The sequence below is a fragment of the Sapajus apella genome, unplaced genomic scaffold (genome assembly GCF_009761245.1).
Source record: "Sapajus apella isolate SASKATOON/1434 unplaced genomic scaffold, GSC_monkey_1.0 scaffold17, whole genome shotgun sequence".
NCBI classification, from domain to species: Eukaryota; Metazoa; Chordata; class Mammalia; order Primates; family Cebidae; genus Sapajus; species Sapajus apella.
Genome location: NW_022436957.1, coordinates 6288632 through 6313561, shown reverse-complemented (window position 1 = coordinate 6313561; position 24930 = coordinate 6288632). Strand labels below are relative to the sequence as shown.

Sequence of the window (24930 nt, the reverse complement as noted above, 5' to 3'; positions counted from 1 at the left end):
CATAAAATGATTTGGGGAGGATTCCCTCTTTTTGTATTGTTTGGAATAGTTTCAGAAGGAATGGTACCAGCTCTTCTTTGTATGTCTCATAGAATTCGGCTGTGAACCCGTCTGGACCTGGGCTGTTTTTGGATGGTAAGCTCTTAATTGCTGCCTCAACTTCAGCCCTTGTTATTCGTCTATTCAGGCTTTCGACTTCTTCCTGGTTTAGGCTTGGGAGGGTGCAAGTGTCCAGGAATTTATCCATTTCTTCCAGGTTTACTGGTTTATGTGCATAGAGTTGTTTGTAGTAATCTCTGATGGTAGTTTATATTTCTGTGGAATCAGTGGTGATATCCCCTTTATCATTTTTTATTGCATCTATTTGATTCTTCTCTCTTTTTTATTAATCTGGCTAGTGGTCTATTTCGTTGATCTTTTCAAAAAGCCAGGTCCTGGATTTATTAATTTTTGAAGGGTTTTTTGTATCTCTATCTCCTTCAGTTCTGCTCCAATCTTAGTTATTTCTTGTCTTCTGCTACTTTTGAGTATTTTTGATCTTGCTCCTCTAGCTCTTTCAATTTTGATGATAGGGTGTCAATTTTAGATCTTTCCTTGCTTCTCATGTGGGCATTTATTGTGATAAATTTTCCACTAGACACTGCTTTAAATGTGTCCCAGAGATTCTGGTACATTGTGTCATCATTCTCGTTGGTTTCAAAGAACATCTTTATTTCTGCCTTTATATCATTGTTTATCCAGTTATTCTTTATTTCTGCCTTTATTTCATTGTTTATCTGGCTTATTCAAAAGTCAGTTGTTCAGTTTCCATGAAGTTGTGCTGTTTTGAGTTAGTTTCTTAATCCTGAGTTCTAATTTGATTGCACTGTGGTCTGAGAGACTGTTATGATTTCTGTTCTTTTGCATTTGCTGAGGAGTGATTTACTTCCAATTATGTGGTCAACTTTAGAGTAGGTATGATGTGGTGCTTAGAAGAATGTATATTCTGTGGATTTGGGGTGTAGAGTTCTGTATATTTCTCTTAAGTTTGCTTGGTCCAGATCTGAGTTCAAGTCCTGGATACCCTTGTTAATTTTCTGTCTTGTCGATCTGTCTAATATTGAAAGTGGAGTGTTAAAGTCTTCCACTATTACTGTGTGGGAGTCTAAGTCTCTTTGTAGGTCATTAAGAACTTGCTTTATGTATCTGGGTGCTCCTGTATTGGGTGTGTATATATTTCGGATTGTTAGCTCTTCTTGTTGCATTGATCCTTTTACCATTATGTAATGGCCTTCTTTGTCTCTTTTGATCTTTGTTGGTTTAAAGTCTGTTTTATCAGAGACTAGGCTTGCAACTCATACTTTTTTTTTGCTTTCCATTTGCTTGGGAAATCTTCCTCCATCCCTCTATTTTGATGAGCCTGTGTGTGTCCCTCCATGTGAGATGAGTTTCCTGGATACAGCACACTGATGGGTTTTGACTTTTTATCCAATTTGCCAGTCTGTATCTTTTGATTGTGGCATTTAGCCCATTTACACTTAAGGTTAATATTGTTATGTGTGAATTTGATCCTGCCATTTTGTTGGTAACTGGTTGTTTTGCCCATTAGTTGACGCAGTTTCTTCATTTTGTTGATGTTTTTTACCATTTGGTACATTTTTGGAGTTGCTGGTACTGGTTGTTCTTTTCTATGTTTAGTGCTTCTTTCAGGAGCTCCTATAAGGCAGGCCTGGCGATGATGAAATCTCTCAGCAGTTCCTTGTTCATAAAGGATTTTATTTTTCCTTCGTTATGAAGCTCAGTTTGGCTGGATATGAAATTCTAGGTTGAAAGTTCTTTTCTTTAAGGATGTTGAATATTGGCCCCCACTCTCTTCTGACTTGTAGGGTTTCTGCCGAGAGATCCGCTGTGAGTCTGATGGGCTTCCCTTTGTGGGTGACCCGACCTTTCTCTCTGGCTGCCCTTAGCATTTTTTCCTTCATTTCAACCCTGGTGAATCTGACAATTATGTGCCTTGGGGTTGCTCTTCTTGAGGAATATCTTTGTGGTGTTCTCTGTGTTTCCTGGACTTGAATATTGGCCTGCCTTGCTAGTTTGGGGAAGTTCTCCTGGATAATATCCTGAAGAGTGTTTTCCAGCTTGGATTCATTCTCTCCGTCATATTCAGGTACACCTATCAAACATAGACTAGGTATTTTCACATAATCCCATATTTCTTGTAGGCTTTGTTCATTTCTTTTTACTCTTTTTTCTCTAATTTTGCCTTCTTGTTTTATTTCATTGAGTTGATCTTCAATCTCTGATGTCTTTTCTTCTGCTTGGTAGTTTTGGCTATTGAAACTTGTGTATGCTTCGCAAAGTTCTCGTGTTGTGTTTTTCAGCTCCATCAGTTCATTTATATTCTTCTCTAAGCTGTTTATTCTCATCATCATTTCATCAAACCTTTTTTCAAGGTTCTTGGTTTATTTGCATTGGGTTAGAACATGGTCTTTTAGCTCAGAGAAGTTTGTTATTACCCACTTTCTGAAGCCTGTTTCTGTCAATTCATCAGACTCATTCTCCATCCAGCCTTGTTCCCTTGCTGGTAAGGAGTTGTGATCCCTTGGAGGAGGAGAGGCATTCTGGTTTTGGGTGTTTTCATCCTTTTTGCACTGGTTTATTCCCATCTTTGTGGATTTATCCACCTGTGGTCTTTGTAGTTGGTGACTTTTGGATGGGTTCTCTGAGTGGATGTCCTTTTTGTTGATGATGAAGTTCTTTCTGTTTTTTAGTTTTCCTTCTAACAGTCAGGCCCCTTTGCTGTAGGACTGCTGGAGGTCCACTTTCAGACCCTGCTTGCCTGGGGATCAACTGCAGTGGTTGCCGAACAGTAAGGGTTGGCTGCCAGTTTCTTCTGTTATCTTTGTCCCAGAAGGATATCCACCAGATGTCAGCCTGAGCTCTCCTTTATGCAGTGTCTCTTTTGATATACAGGGGTCTGGGAGGTGCTTGAGGAGATAGTCTGTCCCTTATTGGAGCTCAAGTGCTGAGCTGTGAGCTCCGTTGTTCCATTCAGAGCTGCTGGGCAGGTACATTTAAGTCTGCTGTATCAGAACTCATAACCGCCTTTTTTTCCCTGGTGCTCCGTCCTGGGAAGGTAGGGCTTTATTTACAAGTTCCTAATGTGCTGCTTTCTTTTTTCAGAGCTGCCCTGCCCAGCAAGGAGTTAGCCTATTCACAGTCTGCCAGCAGAGGCATTGCTAGTCTGCCCAGCTACTGTGTGAATTTCCTTGCTGTGTTATTTATAGAGGTAATGGTGGTCTGCCTCAGTAATGGCGGACTGCCTTGGTAATGGCAGATTGCCTCGGTAACGGTGGACGGCCTCAGTAATGGTGGACTGCCTTGGTAATGGCAGACTACCTTGGTAGTGGTGGACTGCCTCGGTAATGGTGGATGCCCTTACCCCCTCTGAGCTGGACTGTCCTGGGTCCAGCTGTGCTTTCTGTGAAACCCTCAATCCAGAGTGTTTTAGATTGTGGGTCCTTGTGGGGGTGGGATCCACCAAGCCAGATCACCTGGCTCCCTGTTTCAGCCCCCTTTTTTTCAGTTAAATGGGTGGCTCCATATCCCAGGCATTTCAGGAGCAAGTTGAAGCAGCTGCCCAGATTTGTGTGAGTTTTTGTGCAGAGACCCACTGCGCTGGCTGAAACAGCCATGCTGGAGACTCATGGTGCTTTTCTGCCTGGGAATCTCCTGGTCTGTGGGCAGTAAAAACTCGTTTGGAAATGCAGTGATCACTCACCCTCTGCATTCTCACTGGCAACTGCACTCCAGAGCTGTTCCTATTCGGCCATCTTGGATCATCTACGACTTTATATTCTTTATAGCTACTTCCTTATTCAAAAATCATTCACAAACTGTTGGTTACTTTAGAATCCAACAATTTATTCTATTTTACAATTAATAATGTTTTATTGAAATATTTATTAACCATTTTATTTTACCCATTTCTCTGCCACCTTCAAGGATAATTCATTTTCTTTCTTTTCTTTTTTTCTTTTCTTTTTTCTTTTCTTTTCTTTTCTTTTCTTTCCTTTTCTTTTCTTTTGTTTTCTTTTCTTTTCTTTTTTTTCTTTCTTTCTTTTTTAATTCTTTCTTTTTTTTTTTTTTTTTTTTGAGACGGAGTTTCACTCATGTTACCCAGGCTGGAGTGCAATGGCACGATCTCGGCTCACCGCAACCTCCGCCTCCTGGGTTCAGGCAATTCTCCTGCCTCAGCCTCCTGAGTAGCTGGGATTACAGGCACGCACCACCATGCCCAGCTAATTTTTTGTATTTTTAGTAGAGACGGGGTTTCACCATGTTGACCAGGATGGTCTCGATCTCTTGACCTCATGATCCACCCGCCTCGGCCTCCCAAAGTGCTGGGATTACAGGCTTGAGCCACCGCGCCCGGCTTAATTCTTTCTTTTTTTGTTGTTGTTTTTTTGTTTGAGACAGAGTCTTTATCTGTCACCCAGGCTGGAGTGCAGTGGTGCCATCATTGCTCACTGCAAGTGCTGCCTCTTGGGCTCAGAGAATCCTCCTGCCTTAGCCTCCTGAGTAGCTGGGACTACAGGCATGGGCCACCACACCTGGCTAATTTTTGTGTTTTTTTGCAGATACAGAGATTCGCCATGTCACGCAGGGTGGTCATGAACTCCTTGGCTCAGGCAAGCCACCTGCCTCTGCCTCTTAAAGTGCTGGGATGATAGGCATAAGCTACTGTGCCTGGCCAAGGATAATTTTTCTAAATAATTTTTAAAATAGAAATGTTCATTTATGATCCAAAAATTTCATGCATATTTGTTATTGCTCATAGCTATGCTTTAATGAAACATATATAATTAAAACACACTAGCAAGTTTGAAATGAAACACAGAGACAACCATGGCTAATGTATGTGTTTTCTCTGTTTTCCGCAAAATTTAACAGGTACCTTCTAATATTGTACAATGTTTTAGACTACTCTGTCTATATCGATTATAAAATATTTATACAATTAAATTATAAAAATGATCTGAAAAAATATTGAAATAAAATAGTTATTGACACTGGCATAGTAACTTAACAGATTAACATGAAATTATTCCCTGGCCAAGGACTCACATGTGCTAAAATGCTACTTTTTCCCATATACGAATTGTCCAATTTAGAAGAGCACTGAGTGTCCATCTGGAATCCTTACAAGATATATTTCCTCTTTCATCATCATTGTGCATCATGTGTGCACATCTCTTAATTCTAGAAATATTCCAGGTTCTCAGATACATGGCCACCTGACATATGGTCACAATTAATTATTCATATGCATACAGAAGGTAATTTGCTATCTTTACATGGTTGCATGCAGAGATTAGCTCTCGATCCACATATTAGTTTATTTTCATTGTTAATTTTAAAATGACAAACAGTCATATATATTTATGGAGTGCAAAGTGATGTTATAATTTATGGATGCAATGTGGAATAACTAAATCAAGCTAATTAACATATCCATCATCTCAAAGCCTTTTGTTTTGTGGTGAGAACATTTGAAATTTACTTGCTTAGTGATTTTGAACAATACATGATTATTTATTTGCTGTTTCCACCATGCCATGCAATAGATCTTAAAGTAGCAAATAAATAAATAAATAAATTTTAGAGAAAGCACTTCCCCTCCTCTCTAATTGAGGCTTTGCGCCTTACTCTTATTAGTTTCTTATTGCTGCTCTAACAAATTACCATAAACTTGGTGGCTTGAGACAACATAGATTTATTATCTTAGTGTGCTGAAATTCAGAAATCGAAAAATCGATCTCATTGGGTTAAACAAAATCGGCAAAGTTTTGGCACTGCTGTTTCTTTGTTGAAGCTTTAGGGGAAAATCTATTTCTTCTTGCTTTTTCTAGCTCTTACAGGTAGCCTGCATTCTTTGGGTCATGGTCCCTTCTTTGCATCACTCTAACCTCTCTTCCCATCTTCACGTCTTCTCTGACACAGGTCTTCCTGCCTTCCTCTTACAAGGACCCTTGTGACTACATTGGGATTACCTGGATAATTCAGGGTAACATCCCCATCTCATGATCCTTAATCATGTCTGTAAAGCCCCATTTGCCATGTAAGTAACATATTCAAAGATTCCTGAGATTAGGACGTAGGCAGCATTAAGGGTCCTTATTCAGCCTGCAAAGATACTCCACCACAACTTCCTGGTTAGCTTGCCTTCCTTTCTCTTACTTAACTTGGACTTCCCACCACCAGGGTCTCTCTCATGAGCTGGATCAGAGTAGCGAAGGTGACCCCAAGTTCCAGCCATGGTGATGCTTGGAGTTTATGCTTTGGTGCACTCTTTCTACCCCAAACACATGTCAGTAATGAAGAAATAATAAAATTCAAAAGCAAAGAGGTATAGCTGGACCAAAAACAAGATAAATGTCTCCACAGGCCAGAAATGAGACAAAACTGAAAAGCCTTGATTGTGGCTGAGGATACAGGCTACTGGGATCTGGTCTGGAAGAGGTAAAAGTAGTACAGCTTCAACACCTGTGGATCAATAGTTCTTGAAACTTTGGGGAAAGGATTTAGAAGTGCTCCAGATGGGATGGGGAAAGGAAATCAGGCTCATTATTTAATGCCATGGGCTGCAGAAGGCTTCACACTTCAGTCAAAAATTATTGCCAGCCTCTCCCTTGTATCATAGGTTTTAGCAAAGTCAAGTTGTTAGCTTGTTCTTAGCTTGAAGACTGTTTTCACACTGTTTCTGATACCCACACAGAACAGGAGCACAGAGATAAGGATAGGATTCCTGAATAATGACCTCAAGGGCCAAGTGAAGGCAACTAGAAAACTTTCAGAGCAGAGTAGGCTGAGCAAGGAGGGTGAGAGAGGAAAGAATTATAAATTACTTCCCTTTAAAATTGAAACTCTAAGTTCAATTTCAAAGCCAATAAAGAAATCATAAATTTCTTTTTTTTTCCCATTTATTTTGTTGCATTTTAGGTTTTGGGGTACATGTGAAGAACATGTAAAATTGTTGCATAGGAACACACGTGGCAGTGTGATTTGCTGCCTTCCTCCCCATCATCTACATCTGGCATTTCTCCCCTTGCTATCTCTCCCCAGCTTCCCACCCCCCAACGTCCCTCCCCTATTTCCCCCCAACTGACCCCAGTGTGTAGTGCTCCCCTCCCTGTGTCCATGTGTTCTCATTGTTCAACATCCACCTATGAGTGAGAATATGTGGTGTTTGATCTTCTGCTCTTCTGTCACTTTGCTGAGAATGATGGTTTCCAGGTTCATCCATGTCCCTACAAAGGACCCAAACTCATCGTTTTTGATGGCTGCATAATATTCCATGGTGTATATGTGCCACATTTTCCCTATCCAGTCTATCGTCGATGGGCATTTGGGTTGGTTCCAGGTCTTTGCTATTGTAAACAGTGCTGCAATGAACATTTGTGTGCACATGTCCTTATAGTAGAACGATTTGTAATCCTTTGGATATATACCCAGTAATGGGATTGCTGGGTCAAATGGAATTTCTATTTCTATGTCCTTGAGGAATCGCCACACTGTCTTCCACAATGGTTGAACTAATTTACACTCCCACCAACAGTGTAAAAGTGTTCCTATTTCTCCACATCCTCTCCAGCATCTGTTGTCTCCAGATTTTTTAATGATCACCATTCTAACTGGCGTGAGATGGTATCTCAATGTAGTTTTGATTTGCATTTCTCTGATGACCAGTGATGATGAGCATTTTTTCATATGTTTGTTGGCCTCACGTATGTCTTCTTTTGTAAAGTGTCTGTTCATATCCTTTGCCCACTTTTGAATGGGCTTGTTAGCTTTTTTCTTGTAAATCTGTTTTAGTTCTTTGTAAATTCTGGATATCAGCCCTTTGTCAGATGGGTAAACTGCAAAAATTTTTTCCCAATCTGTTGGTTGCCGATTCACTCTCACGATTGTTTCTTTTGCTGTGCAGAAGCTGTGGAGTTTGATTAGGTCCCATTTGTCTATTTTGGCTTTTGTTGTCAATGCTTTTGGTGTTTTGGTCATGAAGTCCTTGCCTACACCTAAGTCCTGAATGGTTTTGCCTAGATTTTCTTCTAGGGTTTTTATGGTGTTAGGTCTTATGTTTAAGTCTTTAATCCATCTGGAGTTAATTTTAGTGTAAGGTGTCAGGAAGGGGTCCAGTTTCTGCTTTCTGCACATGGCTGGCCAGCTTTCCCAACACCATTTATTGAACAGGGAATCCTTTCCCCATTGCTTGTTTTTGTCTGGGTTTGTCAAAGATCAGATGGTTGTAGATATGTTGTGTTGCCTCCGAGACCTCTGTTCTATTCCATTGGTCTATATCTCTGTTTTGGTACCAGGACCACGCTGTTTTGATTACTATAGACTTGTAGTATAGTTTGAAGTCTGGTAGTGTGATGCCCCCCGCTTTGTTCTTTTTGCTTAGAATTGACTTGGCTATGCGGGCTCTCTTTTGGTTCCATATGAAGTTTAAGGTGGTTTTTTCCAGTTCTGCGAAGAAGGTCATTGGTAGCTTGATGGGGATAGCATTGAATCTGTAAATTACTTTGGGCAGTATGGCCATTTTCACGATATTGATTCTTCCTAACCATGAACATGGAATGTTTCTCCATCTGTTTGTGTCCTCTCTTATTTCGTTGAGCAGTGGCTTGTAGTTCTCCTTGAAGAGATCCTTTACGTTCCTTGTTAGTTGTATTCCTAGGTATTTTATTCTCTTTGTGGCAATTGTGAATGGAAGTTTGTTCTTGATTTGGCTCTCTTTAAGTCTGTTATTGGCGTATAGGAATGCATGTGATTTTTGCACATTGATTTTGTATCCTGAGACTTTGCTGAAGTTGCTTATCAGTTTCAGGAGGTTTGGGGCTGAGACGATGGGGTCTTCTAGATATACAATCATGTCGTCTGCAAATAGAGACAATTTGACTTCCTCCTTTCCTATTTGAATGCCCTTTATTTCTTTTTCTTGCCTGATTGCTCTGGCTAGAACTTCTAATACTATATTGAATAGCAGTGGTGAGAGAGGGCATCCTTGTCTGGTGCCACATTTCAAGGGGAATGCTTCCAGTTTTTGCCCATTCAGTATGATATTGGCTGTTGGTTTGTCATAAATAGCTTTTATTATTTTGAGATACGTTCCATGGATACCTAGCTTATTGAGTGTTTTTAGCATAAAGGGCTGTTGAATTTTGTCAAAGGCCTTCTCTGCATCAATTGAGATAATCATGTGGTTTTTGTCTTTGGTTCTGTTTATGTGGTGAATTACGTTTATAGACTTGCGTATGTTGAACCAGCCTTGCATCCCCGGGATGAAGCCTACTTGATCATGGTGGATAAGCTTTTTGATGTGCTGTTGCAATCGGCTTGTCAGTATTTTATTGAAGATTGTTGCATCTATGTTCATCATGGATATTGGCCTGAAGTTTTCTTTTCTTGTTGAGTCTCTGCCGGGTTTTGGAATCAGGATGATGTTGGTCTCATAAAATGATTTGGGAAGAATTCCCTCTTTTTGTATTGTTTGGAATAGTTTGAGAAGAAATGGTACCAGCTCCTCTTTGTATGTCTGGTAGAATTCAGCTGTGAACCCATCTGGACCTGGGCTTTTTTTGGGTGGTAAGCTCTTAATTGCTGCCTCAACTTCGGACCTTGTTATGGGTCTGTTCAGGGTTTCGGCTTCTTCCTGGTTTAGGCTTGGCAGGAGGCAAGTGTCCAGGAATTTATCCATTTCTTCCAGGTTTATTAGTTTGTGTGCATAGAGTTGTTTGTAATAATCTCTGATGATGGTTTGAATTTCTGTGGAATCTGTGGTGATATCCCCTTTATCGTTTTTTATTGCATCAATTTGGTTATTCTCTCTTTTCTTTTTTATTAATCTGGCTAGTGGTCTGTCTATTTTGTTGATCTTTTCAAAAAAAAGCTCCTGGATTTATTGATTTTTTTGAAGGGTTTTTTGTGTCTCTATCTCCTTCAGTTCTGCTCTGATCTTAGCTATTTCTTGTCTTCTGCTAGACTTTGAGGTTTTTTGATCTTGCTCCTCTAGCTCTTTCAGTTTTGATGATAGGGTGTCAATTTTTGATCTCTCCTTGCTTCTCATGTGGGCACTTATTGATATATATTTTCCTCTAGAGACTGCTTTAAATGTGTCCCAGAGATTCTGGTATGTTGTGTCTTCATTCTCGTTGGTTTCGAAGAACATCTTTATTTCTGCCTTCATTTCATTGTTTATCCAGCCAACATTCAAGAGCAAGTTGTTCAGTTTCCATGAAGCTGTGCGGTTCTGGGTTAGTTTTTGAATTCTGAGTTCTAACTTGATTGCACTGTGGTCTGAGAGACTGTTTGTTACGATTTCCGTTCTTTTGCATTTGCTGAGGAGTGATTTACTCCCAATTATGTGGTCAATTTTAGAGTAGGTGTGATGTGATGCTGAGAAGAATGTATATTCTGTGGATTTGGAGTGGAGAGTTCTGTAAATGTCTATTAGGTTTGCTTGGTCCAGGTCTGAGTTCAAGTCCTGGATATCCTTGTTAATTTTCTGTCTGGATCTGTCTAATATTGACAATTGCAACTCCTGCTTTTTGTTGCTCTCCATTTGCTTGGTAAATCTTCCTCCATCCCTTTATTTTGAGCCTTTGTGTATCCTTGCATATGAGATGGGTTTCCTGGATACAGCACACCGATGGGTTTTGGCTTTTTATCCAATGTGCCAGTCTGTGTCTTTTGATTGGGGCATTTAGTCCATTTACATTTAGGGTTAATATTGTTATGTGTGAATTTGATACTGCCATTTTGGTGCTAGCTGGCTGTTTTGCCCTTTAGTTGAGCTGGTACTTGTTGTTCCTTTATATGTGTAGAGCCTCTTTCAGGAGCTCTTGTAGAGCTGGCCTGGTGGTGACGAAATCTCTGAGTACTTGCATGTTCCCAAAGGATTTTATTTTTCCTTCACTTATGAAGCTTAGTTTGGCTGGATAGGAGATTCTGGGTTGAAAGTTCTTTTCTTTAAGGATGTTGAATATTGGCCCCCACTCTCTTCTGGCTTGTAGGGTTTCTGCTGAGAGATCTGCTGTGAGTCTGATGGGCTTCCCTTTATGGGTAACCCGACCTTTCTCTCTGGCTGCCCTTAGTATTTTTTCCTTCATTTCGACCCTGGTGAATCTGACGATTATGTGCCTTGGGGTTGCTCTTCTTGACGAATATCTTTGTGGTGTTCTCTGTATTTCCTGGACTTGAATGTTTGCCTGCCTTGCTAGGTTGGGGAAGTTTTCCTGGATAATATCCTGAAGAGTATTTTCCAGCTTGGATTCATTCTCTTCGTCGCATTTGGGTACGCCTATCAAATGTAGATTAGGTCTTTTCACATAGTCCCACATTTCTTGGAGACTTTGTTCATTCCTTTTTACCCTTTTTTCTCCAGTCTTGCCTTCCCGTTTTATTTCATTGAGTTGATCTTCGACCTCTGATATCCTTTCTTCTGCTTGGTCAATTCGGCTGTTGATACTTGTGCATGCTTCACGAAGCTCTCGTGTTTGTTTTTCAGCTCCATCAATTCACTTATATTCCTTTCTATTTTGTCCATTCTCGTTAGCATTGCATCAAATCTTTTTTCAAGGTTCTTAGTTTCTTTGCATTGGGTTAGAACATGTTCTTTAAGTTCACAGAAGTTTCTTACTATCCACCTTCTGAAGTCTCATTCTGTCATTTCATCACACTCGTTCTCCATCCAACCTTGTTCCCTTGCTGGTGAGGAGTTGTGATCCCTTTTAGGAGGAGAGGTGTTCTGGTTTCGGGTGTTTTCATCCTTTTTGCGCTGGTTTCTTCCCATCTTTAAGGATTTATCCACCTGTCGACTTTGTAGTTGCTGGCTTTCAGATTGGGTCTCAAATCTTTCAGATTGACGTTCCGTTTGTTGATGATGAGGTTATTTCTGTTTCTTGGTTTTCCTTCTGACAGTCTGGCCCCTTTGCTGTAGGTCTGCTGAGGTCCACTCCAGGCCCTGCTTGCCTGGGGTTCACCTGCAGCAGCTGCTGAACAGCAAGGGTTGTTACCAGTTTTCTTCTTCTGCTATCTTTGTCCCAGACGGATACCCACCTAGTGTCAATCTGATCTCTCTTTTATGAGGTGTCTTTTTGGATATACAGGGGTCAGGGAGCTGCTTGAGAAGACAGTCTCTTCTTTATAGGAGCTCAAATGGTGAGCTGTGAGCTCTGTTGTTGTTCATTCAGAGCTGCTGGGCAGGTACTTTTAGGTCTGCTGCAGCAGAACTCATAAACTGCTTTTTGTTCCCAGGTGCTCTGTCCCTGGGATTTAGGGCTTTATTTATAAGTTTCTGTTATGCTGCCGCCTTTTTTTTTCTTTCCTTCAGATCTTCCCAGCCGAGCAAGGAGGCAGCCTATTCACTGTCAGCCTATAGCAGCTTTGCTGAGCTGCTGTGGGGGTCCGCCCCGCTGCCCAGTGAACTTCCCTGCAGTCCTGTTTATATGGGTGTAGTTAGAACTGCTTTGGCGATGGTGGCCCGCCTCTGTTGATGCGGAGTCTCTCTGCTGTGGTGGGTTGCCTTGGCAACCGCGGGCTGCCTCAGCAATGGCGGGTTGCCTTGGCAATGGCGGGCTGCCACGGTAATGGCGGACGCCCCTCCCCCACAGAGCTGGACTGTCCCGGGTTCAGCTGTGCTTGCTGTGAAAGTCTCAATCCAGAGTTTCTGGTTGCTGTTCTTTTGTGGGGGTGGGGCCAGCCGAGCCTGATCGCCTGGCTCTCTGCCTCAGAGCCTTTTTTAAGTTGGTATTCCAGTCGCCTGTTGAAGAGGCGCCGGGGTCTGTTTGTTTTCCCCTGCGGCCACTCACTGCGCTGGCTTAAACAGCGGCACTGAGGTTTGTGGCGCTTTTTTTTTTTTTTTTTTTTGCCCTGGAATCTACTGTCCTGGTTCTCTGCTCAGTCCCCTTTTTGAACCGGCGAATGGGCGACTTCCCGTGGCTCCAATCGCCAGCCAAAAGGGCCCCCGGACCGGTGTATTTTGTACGGAGAACCGTGGCTCCGGGGCGCCGACAAAGCAGCCGCGCGGGGCAAAGCAGCGGCGCCTGCCGGCACAGCAGCGCTGGCCGAAACAGCCGCGCTGGCGACCGTGGAGCACCTCTGCCCAGGAATTTCCTAGTCTGTGGGCAATAAAAACGCGGCGTCCACTCACCCTCTGCGCATTCACTGGGAGCTGCAATCCTGAGCTGTTCCTAAACGGCCATCTTGGATCGTCCCAATGTATAATCGAAATCTTAAATTTCTAAACATACAGCCAACAAAATCAGCAGACAACATTATCTTACCCCAGATAAAATTAATTTTATAGGAAAATAATAAAAAGACTTTAAAAGAAGTGGCCTTAAGATGATCAAAGAAAGAAATGAAAGAATAACTTCTCTTTCAAAACAGCCAAAAATGTGAAGCCACAAAAGAAGGAAATGAAATAAGAAAAAAATAAATAGGAAAGCAACAAATTAACAGTTTTGGAGGGAAAAATGTAGATATTGAAATTAGAAAACTCAGCCGTAGTGGAAATTTGGAAACTGAGTTTTGGCCACCACCTTGGGAAGGCACAAGAGTCTGAGGCCTGTTTTTAAGAAGAAGGGTGTGAATGCCAACACCGTGGAAACCTGAGGTGCCAGTCAGAGAGAGAAAGTACGGACTTGCGGTTCACTGGGGGCCTGGGTCCCTGCAGCCCAGGATGGCAGTGGCAACTTGAGGGCACTGAGTCAAAAGAAGGGATGGTGGGGCCCTCCGACCAACAATTGGAAGTGGGCAGGTGGAGCAAGAACCAGGAGGAATTATGGAGACTCCAAAAGTGAGTTTCATCAACTGCCTTATTTTGCCCCTTTCTATCTCTGATGCTAGTCACCCGGCTGTCAAAATGACCTCCAATTCTGCAGTTGAGGCGGTCGCCAAGCAGGTGATGTTATTGTACGTTAGTACCTACTAATGATTCCTGCTCTTGTACCATTGTACATTCTCTGAAACAAGTAATTTGACAGCCTTTATAGGTGGATGGTCTGGAGAGTCTCAAGCCATTAGGCTTTCTGGGAAAGAATGTTCTTCTTTTCTTCAATAGTCGAGGTTATGTTTCATGTCAACACACAAAGAGCTAACTCCAGATTAAGTGAGTTCATTCATTTAATGTTCAGACACAGAGATCTGTGGTAGACCTCTGAAGGCCAAAGCTCAACAAAATAAGGAGCCCTTTTCTTCATTGCCTTTTATGTACACTAAATCTTCAAAGTTTAAGAGAATTAACTTGGACTAAATGTTGAGCTCTCCATGGCCTTAAAGAGATGGTGAGAACAGGCCTCATCTTCAGTTCAGATACTTGTGTGAATCGAGGATGCATTGTTTGGACCTAGTTGTTTTGGGCTGTATATCCTACATACGTACAAAAGCATTTATATAAAAATAAGTGTTGAAAATGCATTTTGAGCAAAATAAGGTGGCTTTTAAAAGAGTGTGTAAGGTATAATAAACAGCAAATGAAATTATATTAACAGGCCTGTGTCCCTGCTAAAAGGAGATTCCAATAGGCAAACTATTTCCGTGACGAGTACAGAGTGGATTCCAAAAGTTACAATGTGGTAATCTCACTTCCCAAAGGAAAAATGAAGAGTTGACTGGAAAACATTTCCCCTGAAGCATTAAGACAGACATATACACAATATTTTTATGTGTCAGTATCTAATTTTTTTAAACATCAAATTTTATTCACCTTGTCAGCTTTTAAAAATAATACATTAAAAAGTGTTGTCTAATGGAAAACTAAGTATTTTGCTTCATGCTGGGTGTCTGAGTTCGAAGTGCTGTGACAAGTAGGACAGTGTTTCAGAGTATGCTGCAAATCAGGGCCATCTGACTGTAATCATTTAAACCAGGGGTCAGCAAACTTTTCTGTCAAGTGCCAGATAACAAATATTTTAGGCTTTGCCATTCAGTCTCTGTTGCAGCAACTCACTTCTGCACAATGTTGTAGCAAGAAAGCAGCCATAGATGATATGTAACCATTGAGTGTGGTAGTCTGCCAATAAAGCTTTATTTACACAAGCAGGTTGTATGCTGGATTTGGCCCACAGATCACAGCCTGTGAACATCTAACTTAGAGCAGTGTTTCTCTTTCTTTTTTTTTACTGTAACCCACAGTAAGAAATACATAGGACATCACAATACAGTGTGTATGCATGCACACACACAAAAGGTTTTACAAAACCCAACTTGCCCTTTCTACCAGGAATGCACTCTGCTATTTGTTTTTCTCCTCTTCTCTTCTATTTGGTTTTTTAAATGCTAGTCCTGACTGTCCTAATGATTTATCACCTGCAGACTTAAAAACAATTGTTGCTTGTTAAAATGCAAATTCCTCATGTTCTGCGAATTGCAACCCCTTAACTCAAATATTGGAGAATAGACTGAAACATCTACTGTTTTTCTTTCAAAATGATCCCCAGCTGATTCTTTTATGCACTAGGTTTGCAAAGCTCAAATCAGGCATATCAGATGAAATTGTACACTAACCTATAACTAAAATTATGCCCAAAATTGTTCTCTGTAGAACATTCCAGTATTTTCACAGGAGGCTGTCATTTTGTCTTGCTTTAATTTTCACATGATTTAGGGCTCTTTTATTCTTTTTCCTATTATGTCACTTTTAATATTCAATATCATGATAGAAAAAGAAAAGAAGAAACTGGAGTTCAAGCATCATAGCATTTGAAATGTGTGTGGTCTTTAATAGGCATATCTAAAGGATAAGTGGTTGTCATGAAGTTATTCTAAAGGAATATTTTGACCTTTCTTTTGTTAGAATTGTGTTAAACATCTTCAATTATGCTATGTAATTTAAATTATTCTTTATGCTGTGTGATTAAATATTCCACTCACTTGGTTTGTTCTATGGGCTGTAAATTAGTTTTCCTTCTGGAATCTTCCTTTCTCTGACAGTTGCTTATGGACATGTTCTATTATCCTGCACTGCACTGGATGCCTTCCTTAGCCTTGCCTCCAGATAAAATGATGCCAGAGGCTAAATTCTAGTTGGTGTAAAATAAGTGTTATTTTATTCCACTAATGAATACAATTAATCTGCTGGGGACAGTAACTATAATTATAATGCATTAAGTCTTTTACCAGGCTCATGATCATATATTATTTGCCCCAAAGTTTTGACACTTAATTCTCTGACTCTTTCAGGAATTTTTCTCTCCCTCGCCGGAAATCTTGTGCCTGCTGCCTCTAATTCAGTATGAATTTCCTTTGTTTGCTATAATACATACTTGGAATTGGACGTTCCTTAGAGGCCTCAAGTTCTGACATCTCCTTCCTTCCTTTTCTTAGATTAGAGTTATAAAGGAATGGTAATGACGACTTGGAGAAAGAAGGAATTTCTTGGAGTTAGCAGGAATTCTGGAGGGAGTCTTGAGCCAGCCTTGTCTGTAAGACAGATTAACTGGCCTCCTCCGTACCCTTTCACCCAGGGCTATTTTCCATTCCAGAATTATCATAAAGCCAGCCGAAACCTGTCCCTGGGTGTGTGGTTGGGGGCACTAGGCACACGGCAGTTCCAATTAGCTGTCTAATTTTAACTTGGCTTCTGGCCAGAGGACTTCATCTCACAGCACATTTCAAACACCAGAGCAAACAGTCAAGTGGGTTACCTTGGACTTATCTTGGCCTGCCCCGGAGGTTATGGTCAATTACGTTTGAGGGACATTTTCAAGCAAGACAGAATCAGGAATTGGAATGGAGGTTGTGAAGCAATCATGTGTTTTTATCCCAACTGGGAAATGCTTATCAAAATAGTTCCTAGTTATCAAGTAAGCACAAAGTGCCTGGAAATGACGTTCCCAGTGAGGGGAAATGGCCCAGCTGTGCTTTTTTTGGCTTTGTCTCATCTGTTCAACAGGAAAAATATCAATCAATGGGAAAAATGCTCCGTTTCTGTTAACACATGAGTTTTAGGTAGTGTGGGAAATAGTAACACCTAATGCTTTTCATTCTCGAATTTATTACATGAATTGCAAAAATCTTTTTAGAAAATGGTTTTTACTTAAACTGTAGATGCACCACCTATAAAGATGTTTTATCTTCTTAATGGCACAGCTGAAAACTTGAGATAGAGAAAGTTCCAGGGTTCCCTACAGTCTTGCAGTCATTGCATGGAATAGTCCAGGGAAGAGGTCTGGTGACCCTTTGTAAGTTGCCACAGGGCAACACCTTTTTTTCCCAACAACAGGGAAGCAATTCACAATTCAGTGTTTCCTCATAAAATGAATTAGCAACACTTCTCCAAGGAGATAAAATATTTCTAAACCAGAGTCCCATAACAGAGCTTTCCATATTTTGGTATATCTCTGTGCCTACTTTTTGAACTTTTGTGGAAGTATAACACAACAAAATGAAGGATCCAGCCTGATGCCTTTTCACTAAGCAAGCCTACCCATGTAACCATCTCTCCATGTCCCTTTTGTTCAAGGTGATGAGGCTTCGCAAACTGGCTCAGCAGATTGCAAACTGCAAACAGTGCATTGAGCGGTCGGCATCACTCATCTCCCAAGCAGAACACTCTCTGAAGGAGAATGATCATGCCCGTTTCCTACAGACTGCTAAGAATATCACCGAGAGGTGAGTGCAGGGGCGCCCAGGAACTTCCCGGCTGCTGGGACTCTTGTATCTGGGGTGTGATTGGTTGGTCTCGCCCTTGCCTTGCTTTTATTTTCATTTTCAAGGCTCATACCAGAGAGAATAGAGGCTTTGAGCAGTTTTGTTCCAGCTAAAGATGCTTCCCTTTGACATGTGAAAGCCTTTTCAGTAACAGCCTGGAGCCTGGAGTTCAAGGCCTTTGAAACAAGAGTCCACCAGTTAGAAAGAATAAAATCAACCTGCTTTTGGATGAGGGGGAGCTTATGATGGCACAAAAACAGCATTTATTGTGACTCTCAGATGTGATGCTATTGTACACTTGATAACAAAGAGTCAAAATGAAGGCAAAAACATAAAAGGGAGTCTTTTCTTTCATCACAGAGCTCATCTATGTTTTTAAAAAATCAGACAGGTGTTGTTCTCTGTTAGGCCCGTTTTCATTTGGTTGAGGAGCTTGGCCTCACCTGAAAAGGTCAAGGCCGACTCATGCAGGAGAGAAAGGACCGAACTGTCAACCTCATATGGCCTTCTTTTAAAATATCCTTTCTTCTCAGGTAGGGAGCTTTAACATGATGTTGTCTGAATGGTTGGCTCAGCAGTAAAACTGTCAAGGATAAGTATTTCTTTAGCACACGTACTTGATTGGCATAAAAATTGCTCATCTTCACTGACACAAACACCTATAGCAATTCTAGTGGATCGAAAGAGAAGCACTAGGCTGGGCCAGGTACAGCCAATGCCACATAAATGACATCTCTAACTGATGCTAATGGCCTTGACTTCATTCATTCTGATTTTCAGAGTCAACTGCCCTTTATCCAAAGCCATAATAAAATCCTCTCTCTGGAAGACCCCAGAGAGCTCATTCATCCTGACCTTCACCCTAGAACAGAAATCAGCAGACTTTTTCTATAAAGGATCATCGAGTAAATGTTTTCCACTTTGCATGTGGTAAGGTCTTGGTCATAGCTACTCAACTCTGCCATTGTAGCTAGCTCTAAAGCAGCCATAGATAATATAGGAACAAATGGGTATGGCTGTGTGCCAATAAAACCATTACAAAAACAGGCAGTAGGTTGCAGTTTGCCAACCCCTGGCCTAGAGAAAAAAAAATACTCACCATTGTATGACTCAAATTTATTCAAAGAAAGAGAAAGGAAACTAACATTTATTGAGTGCTTGCTTGTTTTGGAAACGTGCTAATTCTGAAAATATTGCATAGAGGAGTTAGTCATTGGCATCTCCATTTTTGCTCTTCTTAAGGAATAATGTACAGTGTTTTTACAACTCTGGTCTACTGTCCAGCCAACTTGACTGTATTATTTCTTATATTTGAGGAAAATTCCTTTTGCAGCTGATTAGATGCTTATCTCTTCTAGAAGACATGGATAACAGCTGGCTATCATCCTTAAAATGCTCTCCTCCCTACTCTGAGAGGCCTGTTACTTTCCTCCTGACTCCTAGGTTCCAAGTGTTTATTTTCCCTGGGCCATATCCAGTTGCTCAGTATTCACCCTAATGTTAAAAACTGCAAATAGCACTAATACTCCAATGTACCCAGGACTCTAATAGATAGCATTTATACTTAGGTCATGGTTTCCAACAGGAATCCAAGAGTACTTTTCTCCACCTATGAGCTTTGAGATGTCCAGATGAAGTGGCTACTGTGAGCTGCATTCCTCATCAATCCCTGAAGATTCAACCAAGTGTCACATGAATAAATTCTTGCCTAGTGACCAGAGACAATGTGTCCCCATAACAGTTATTGTTGAAAGAAGATATGCATCTGAAGCATAGCCCAGGTGCAGGAATGCCCACGTACGATCCCCCTCCAATCCAGTGGGACATATCTGCTTCTATTCAGCTCTCTCTATAACAAGCCCAACTCATCAAGAACAGGAACATGACTTTGATTTATCTTTCTACAAAGAATGTGCTTCTGTCCAGTTTGAATTCACAGAGCCTGTAAAAAATTGCCAAGAGCCTTGTCTAGAGCCTTGTCTCTGTTTCTGCAATTCCCTTTTCTCCCACTGCTATTTGTCAATCCTCTTGGTTAATTACTGAGCCTTTCTATCCTTCCAGCAGCTAGGATGTAGGAAAAGGACACTGGGCTTAGACTAGAAGTTGGCAGACCTGGGTTCCAATCCTAGCACTGTCAGTTTTTAGCTATGGTTCTTTGAGCTATTTTCTACCTGGAAAATTGGATTCAGGAACAGTTTGGAGGGTCCTCAAAAAAAACAAAAATTAAGCTACCATATAATCCATTAATTCTACTTCTGGGTGCATACCCAAAAGAAACGAAATTGGTGTATAGAAGAGATATCTACATTCCTGTTTTTGTTGCAGCACTTTTACAATAACTAAGATTTGGAATCAACCTAAGTGTCCATCAACAGATGAATGAATAAAGAAAATGTAGTACATATACACAATGGAGTACTATTCAGCCATAAAAAAGGATGAGCTCTAGTTATTTGCAACAACATGGATGGAACTGCAAATCATTAAGTGAAATAAGCCAGGCACAGAAAGAGAAACATCGCATGCTCTCACTTATTTGTGGAATCTAAAAATCAAAACAATTGAACTCATGGACAGAGAGAGTAGAGGGACGGTTACCAGAGGCTGGGAAGTGTAGCAGGGGGTTGTGGGTGTGGGGGTGGGGTGGGGATGGTTGATGGGAAAAAAAGAAAGAATGGTTAAGACCTACTATTTGATAGCACAATAGGGTGACTATAGTCAATAATAACTTAATCATATCTTTTTTAAAAAAACTTAAAAATGTAATTGTACTATTTGTAACCCAAAGGATAAATGCTTGAGGGGATGGATACCTTATTCTCTTTGATGTGCTTATTTCACATCGCATTCCTGTATCAAAATATCTCATGTACTCCATAAATATATACACCTACTATGTGCCCCCCAAAAAATTTTTTTTACTAATAAAAAAAATTTATTAAAAAAAAAAAAGAAAATTGGTTTCAGAATAGCTGTTACTGTTGTGATAACATTGCTTTACATTCCTAAGAACAGGTTGTTAGCATTATAGCTACCCCATGAGGGTTAGTTGGATGTATTTTTTCACGTTTCAACATGTCAGTCTAGCCCACCTTGTGTGTCTTTTTTCCAGTGTTACTCTCTGTCTGCCTGCCCCTATTTGTCAACCTGTCATTTAACATTCTTCTTTAGGACATGACTTCTTTTTTCTGTCTCCTATTGTGCCTGCCTTGGTCTTTGGCTCCTGTATACTTCCAAACAGTCTTTATTCTTCAGTTCAGGTGTGGAGCCCAGAATAAATTTATAATCCTGCAGGCATTCTTGAAGTGAGACTTAGATGAGATTTTCTGCATCGTTAAGTTACTTAAAGTGGATATGTCCTCCTACAAGCTGAATCAAAACTGTAAACTTTTTTTTCATTTCAGAAACATCAAACAACTCCAAAAGGAGAGAGAACCTCAAGCTTTACATTGTAGGAGATGCTTTTGCTTTGGAACCAATTGTTTGGTTCTGTGCTAATTGCTTAGCGATTGTAGATAGCATTGAGGCTGCTTGTTAACATTGCTGATGCTAGTTTTGCTCATATACCCCAAGTAGGCAGGTACCCTAGCCACCTTATTTTTACCATTATAGCCCCAGCACATTGCAAGCTGCCTAACATGAATGAATGAGTGAATCAGTGAATGGATCCATAAATCTGTAAAACAGGACCAATTGTTCCTACCTAAGATGGCTATTGTGGGGATAAAATGAAATAATGTAGTAAAAACATTAGCCACTTTGTGTCACAAGGTGAACATGCAACAAATACTAGTTCTCCTTCCCACTCACTAGATGAATGCAAATATAATTAATTGTATAATGTACTATATTCTCAAGCTACACTAGTAGACAGGTCTTTGGTGTGATTGTATATGTACCTTTATAGCATTATGTTAAATAAGCAAAACTATTCACTAAGTCCAGGCATAAGAAAGTTGGTCCACTGCTTATGAAGAATCTAGAATTAAAATCACTTTTAGCAGTAACTTATCTGTATCAAGAAGGTGATAAAAAGAAAATTCCCTCTGAATAGTACCTATTGTTCAGAGCACCTAGGAGGTTCTCAGACTCCTCAAGGTGTTCCTTTTGTTCCTCACTGCCATAGGCAGTTGAAGGATTTTTTCCAGAAGACAAAGCCCAAAGCTCCAGTTATCATTCTGAAAAGATATTGCTTAGTTCTTTTTTTTTTTTTTTTTGAGACCGAATCTTGCACTGTCACCCAGGCTGGAGTACAGTGGCACAATCTTGGCTCACTGCAACCTCCACCTCCCAGGTTCCAGTGATTCTCCTGCCTCAGCCTCCTGAGTAGCTGGGATTACAGGTGTGCACCACCACACCTGGCTAATTTTTTGTATTTTTAGTAGAGACGGGGTTTCACTGTGTTAGCCAGGATGGTCGCAGTCTCCGACCTTGTGATCTCCTGACCTCGTGATCCACTGGCTTTGGCCTCCCAAGGTGCTGGGATTATAGATGTGAGTCACTGCTCAGGGCTGATGTTGCTTAGTTCTAAGAATTAGAGCAAATCTGTTAAGTGGCTTTGGTGTCTGCCATTAAGACATTATAATAGGCATTAAAATAACAGAAGGTTTTCAGGGCCAAATGTGTTTGGGAATTCCTGAGCTGACCAAAGTAAACCTATCTTGTTACTGTGAGTCCTCACTGGATTTTACCATGGTGATGCGCATTGTTTGGCAGAAGCCTTGCAAGCAGCATAGCCCTAGACATGTCAACTCTCTGGAAAATTGGCCCCATGTGTCCCAGATATGGAGGTAAAGCAAGAAGTTGAGAAAGTGGCATAGCACTAACAGCCCTAGTAGATTTTGGCAACTTATCCAAAAGGCCAGAAGATGAGCAATAAGGATTTGGGAAATAAAAACATGGCCTAAAATGTTGAATTTGGCAGATTTCCCCTTGCCTGTCATTCCAATTAGGAATTTGAAGTTGTAGCCAAAGATAAGTATCTTTCCTTCTATCAAAAAACAAATGTGTAGGTGTTAAAAGCTGCAATAATCTCCACCAATTCTTGCTGTCAGCCTTTGTCTCCCAGGCTAGGAACTTTGATCCTTTTGGTTCCCAAGCCACAAAGTTCCTACCATCAAGATGGCAGACATTATTAACAGTGTCACTCGACTTAAGCATGTTTTATTTAATTGTTTGCAGACCATGAAACCAGGAGAAACTTGGGAACAAAATCTATTTTGGATGAACCTGAACAAAGAGGCTTCTGCCAATGGGCAGGGGAACTGCTAAAGCTAGGGAAATGCAATTGTAGATTTGGTGCTTGTTTCCCAGTAGCTCAGTGTAGTTCTCCCTGCTGGACATTATAACAGAGAATTAACTGGCATTTCACTTTGCAGTATCTTTTAAGATTTCAAATGGCACCATAGCATTTCTTTTAACTTTTCTGCACTGATGCATATATTCTGGGCTCTTTGGTAGGTAGCATAGTTTAAGGGCTTCTTAATAACTTGCTGAGAATAAGCCTAGGACCTCTATGAGATTTAAGAATAATTTGTGTTCATGGGTCATAAGGAAGGCATTTTTAAAGTATAACTTGGCCGTCAGTCAAAAATGCCTAGCAACCATCCCTGTATCCATCAGTCTAAATTAGCAGCTGTTTGTAACAATAATTAGCCCAATTCCCCTGGGTGCAATATTTAGTCAACAAAAGCACACAACTCTGTTATCCATTACTTTTTGAGGAAAGGGTCAGGAGATGAAGTCAGATTCTCTACCCTCATTCAAACACTTGAAACTCTTGTTTCCAGAGCTTATGCGTCTTCACTTTCAGCTTTCAATCCCAGTATCATTGCAATTATGGCATTGTTGATTAGCCTCTCTCCTTCCTTCCTATACAACACGGAAAACCTGCCAGAAATACAACTATACAAACTGTATTTCTATGAATTTTGAGCATTTTACAGGTATAGTCTTTTTTATGTGGGTGAAATTTACACAACAGAAAATTAACCATTTTAAGGCCAGGTGCTGTGGCTCACACCTGTAATCCCAGCTCTTTTGGAGGCGAGGGTGGGTGGATTGCCTGGGCCCAGGACTTCAAGACCAATCTGGGCAACATAGTGAGACTCCACTTCTAAAAAACCAATTAACCATTGTAAAGTGCACGTTTCAGTGGCATTTAGAACATTCACATTGTTGTGTAGCCACCACCTCTATCAAGTTCCAGACACTTCCATCATACCAAAAGTAAGCCTTATACTCATTAAACAGTTACTCCCATCTCCCCTTTCCTCTTAGCCCTAGCAACCATCAGTCTACTCCCTGTCTTTATGAATTTTTGCCTTTTTTGGGCATTTCATACAAATGGGTCACACAATATGTGGCCCTTTTCGATAGCTTCTTTCACAGAGCATAATGTTTTCAGGCGTCATCCACATTGTAGCATGTGTCAGTGTTTCATTCCTTTTTATGGCTGAATAATAATCCATTGTATAGATATACCTACAGGTGTAATTTTTAGACCCAAGATATATTATATTTGTAAATCCAAAGCTTTAAGAGCCATTAAGAGACTCAAAAGGACATATAACCCTTGAAGTAACTGGCCTGAAGTTTTTCTAGGTGAAGTAGAAGAGTACAGATCTGAAATTGTCCTCCTGGCTGCTGCCAGCTAGCTTTGTGGCCTTGTGTAAATGAGCATCAGTTTTCTTAATTAGAAAATAAGTAGCTAGATTTAGTACTAAATTGTTTCAAGGTTGTTTCTTTGCTCAAAAATTCCCAGCATCCTCCTACACAATACTCTGCATATAATAGCTCTTAGGAGTATTGTTTACAGAACTTAACGAAATACCAAACTCAGCAATATTACTAGTCCAGCATCATTTGATATGCTCAGAAGTGATATGCTTCATGCCATAATTCTCTTATTTTTAAGAGAATCACTTGCATTTTTGAATCAAAGTGTTCATTATTAATAACTGAACCTACCAAATCTGGTGTGATTGAGACACACCAGCGCCTTGCTTTTACATGAGAACTCTAGCCAGAAAACCTAAATGAAGAAGAAAAATAGTGCATCCACTGGGGGACTTTGTGAGAAAGCTCATGAATATTTTCCACAGCATCTGCTGGGAATATGGTGCAAGAAAATGAATACAAGGAGAATGAAAATGAGTCAGACAAAAAAATCCCTTTTTAATGTTTATTTTAAAGAGAGGCTAGTAATTGATTAAACTAATCCAGTATCTGGAAACA

The 24930-nt window shown here is 40.6% G+C and overlaps 1 protein-coding gene across 5 annotated transcripts in view; it reads left to right on the top strand.

The window, feature by feature from the left end:
* Positions 1-24930, top strand: part of MID1 (midline 1) — a 371713-nt gene that overhangs the window by 314794 nt on the left and 31989 nt on the right. For all 5 annotated transcript variants that reach the window (XM_032285890.1, XM_032285891.1, XM_032285892.1 and 2 more), the window contains exon 5: positions 17507-17655. In XM_032285890.1, coding sequence (XP_032141781.1) covers positions 17507-17655 — 149 coding nt within the window. The remainder of the gene's footprint in view (positions 1-17506; positions 17656-24930) is intronic.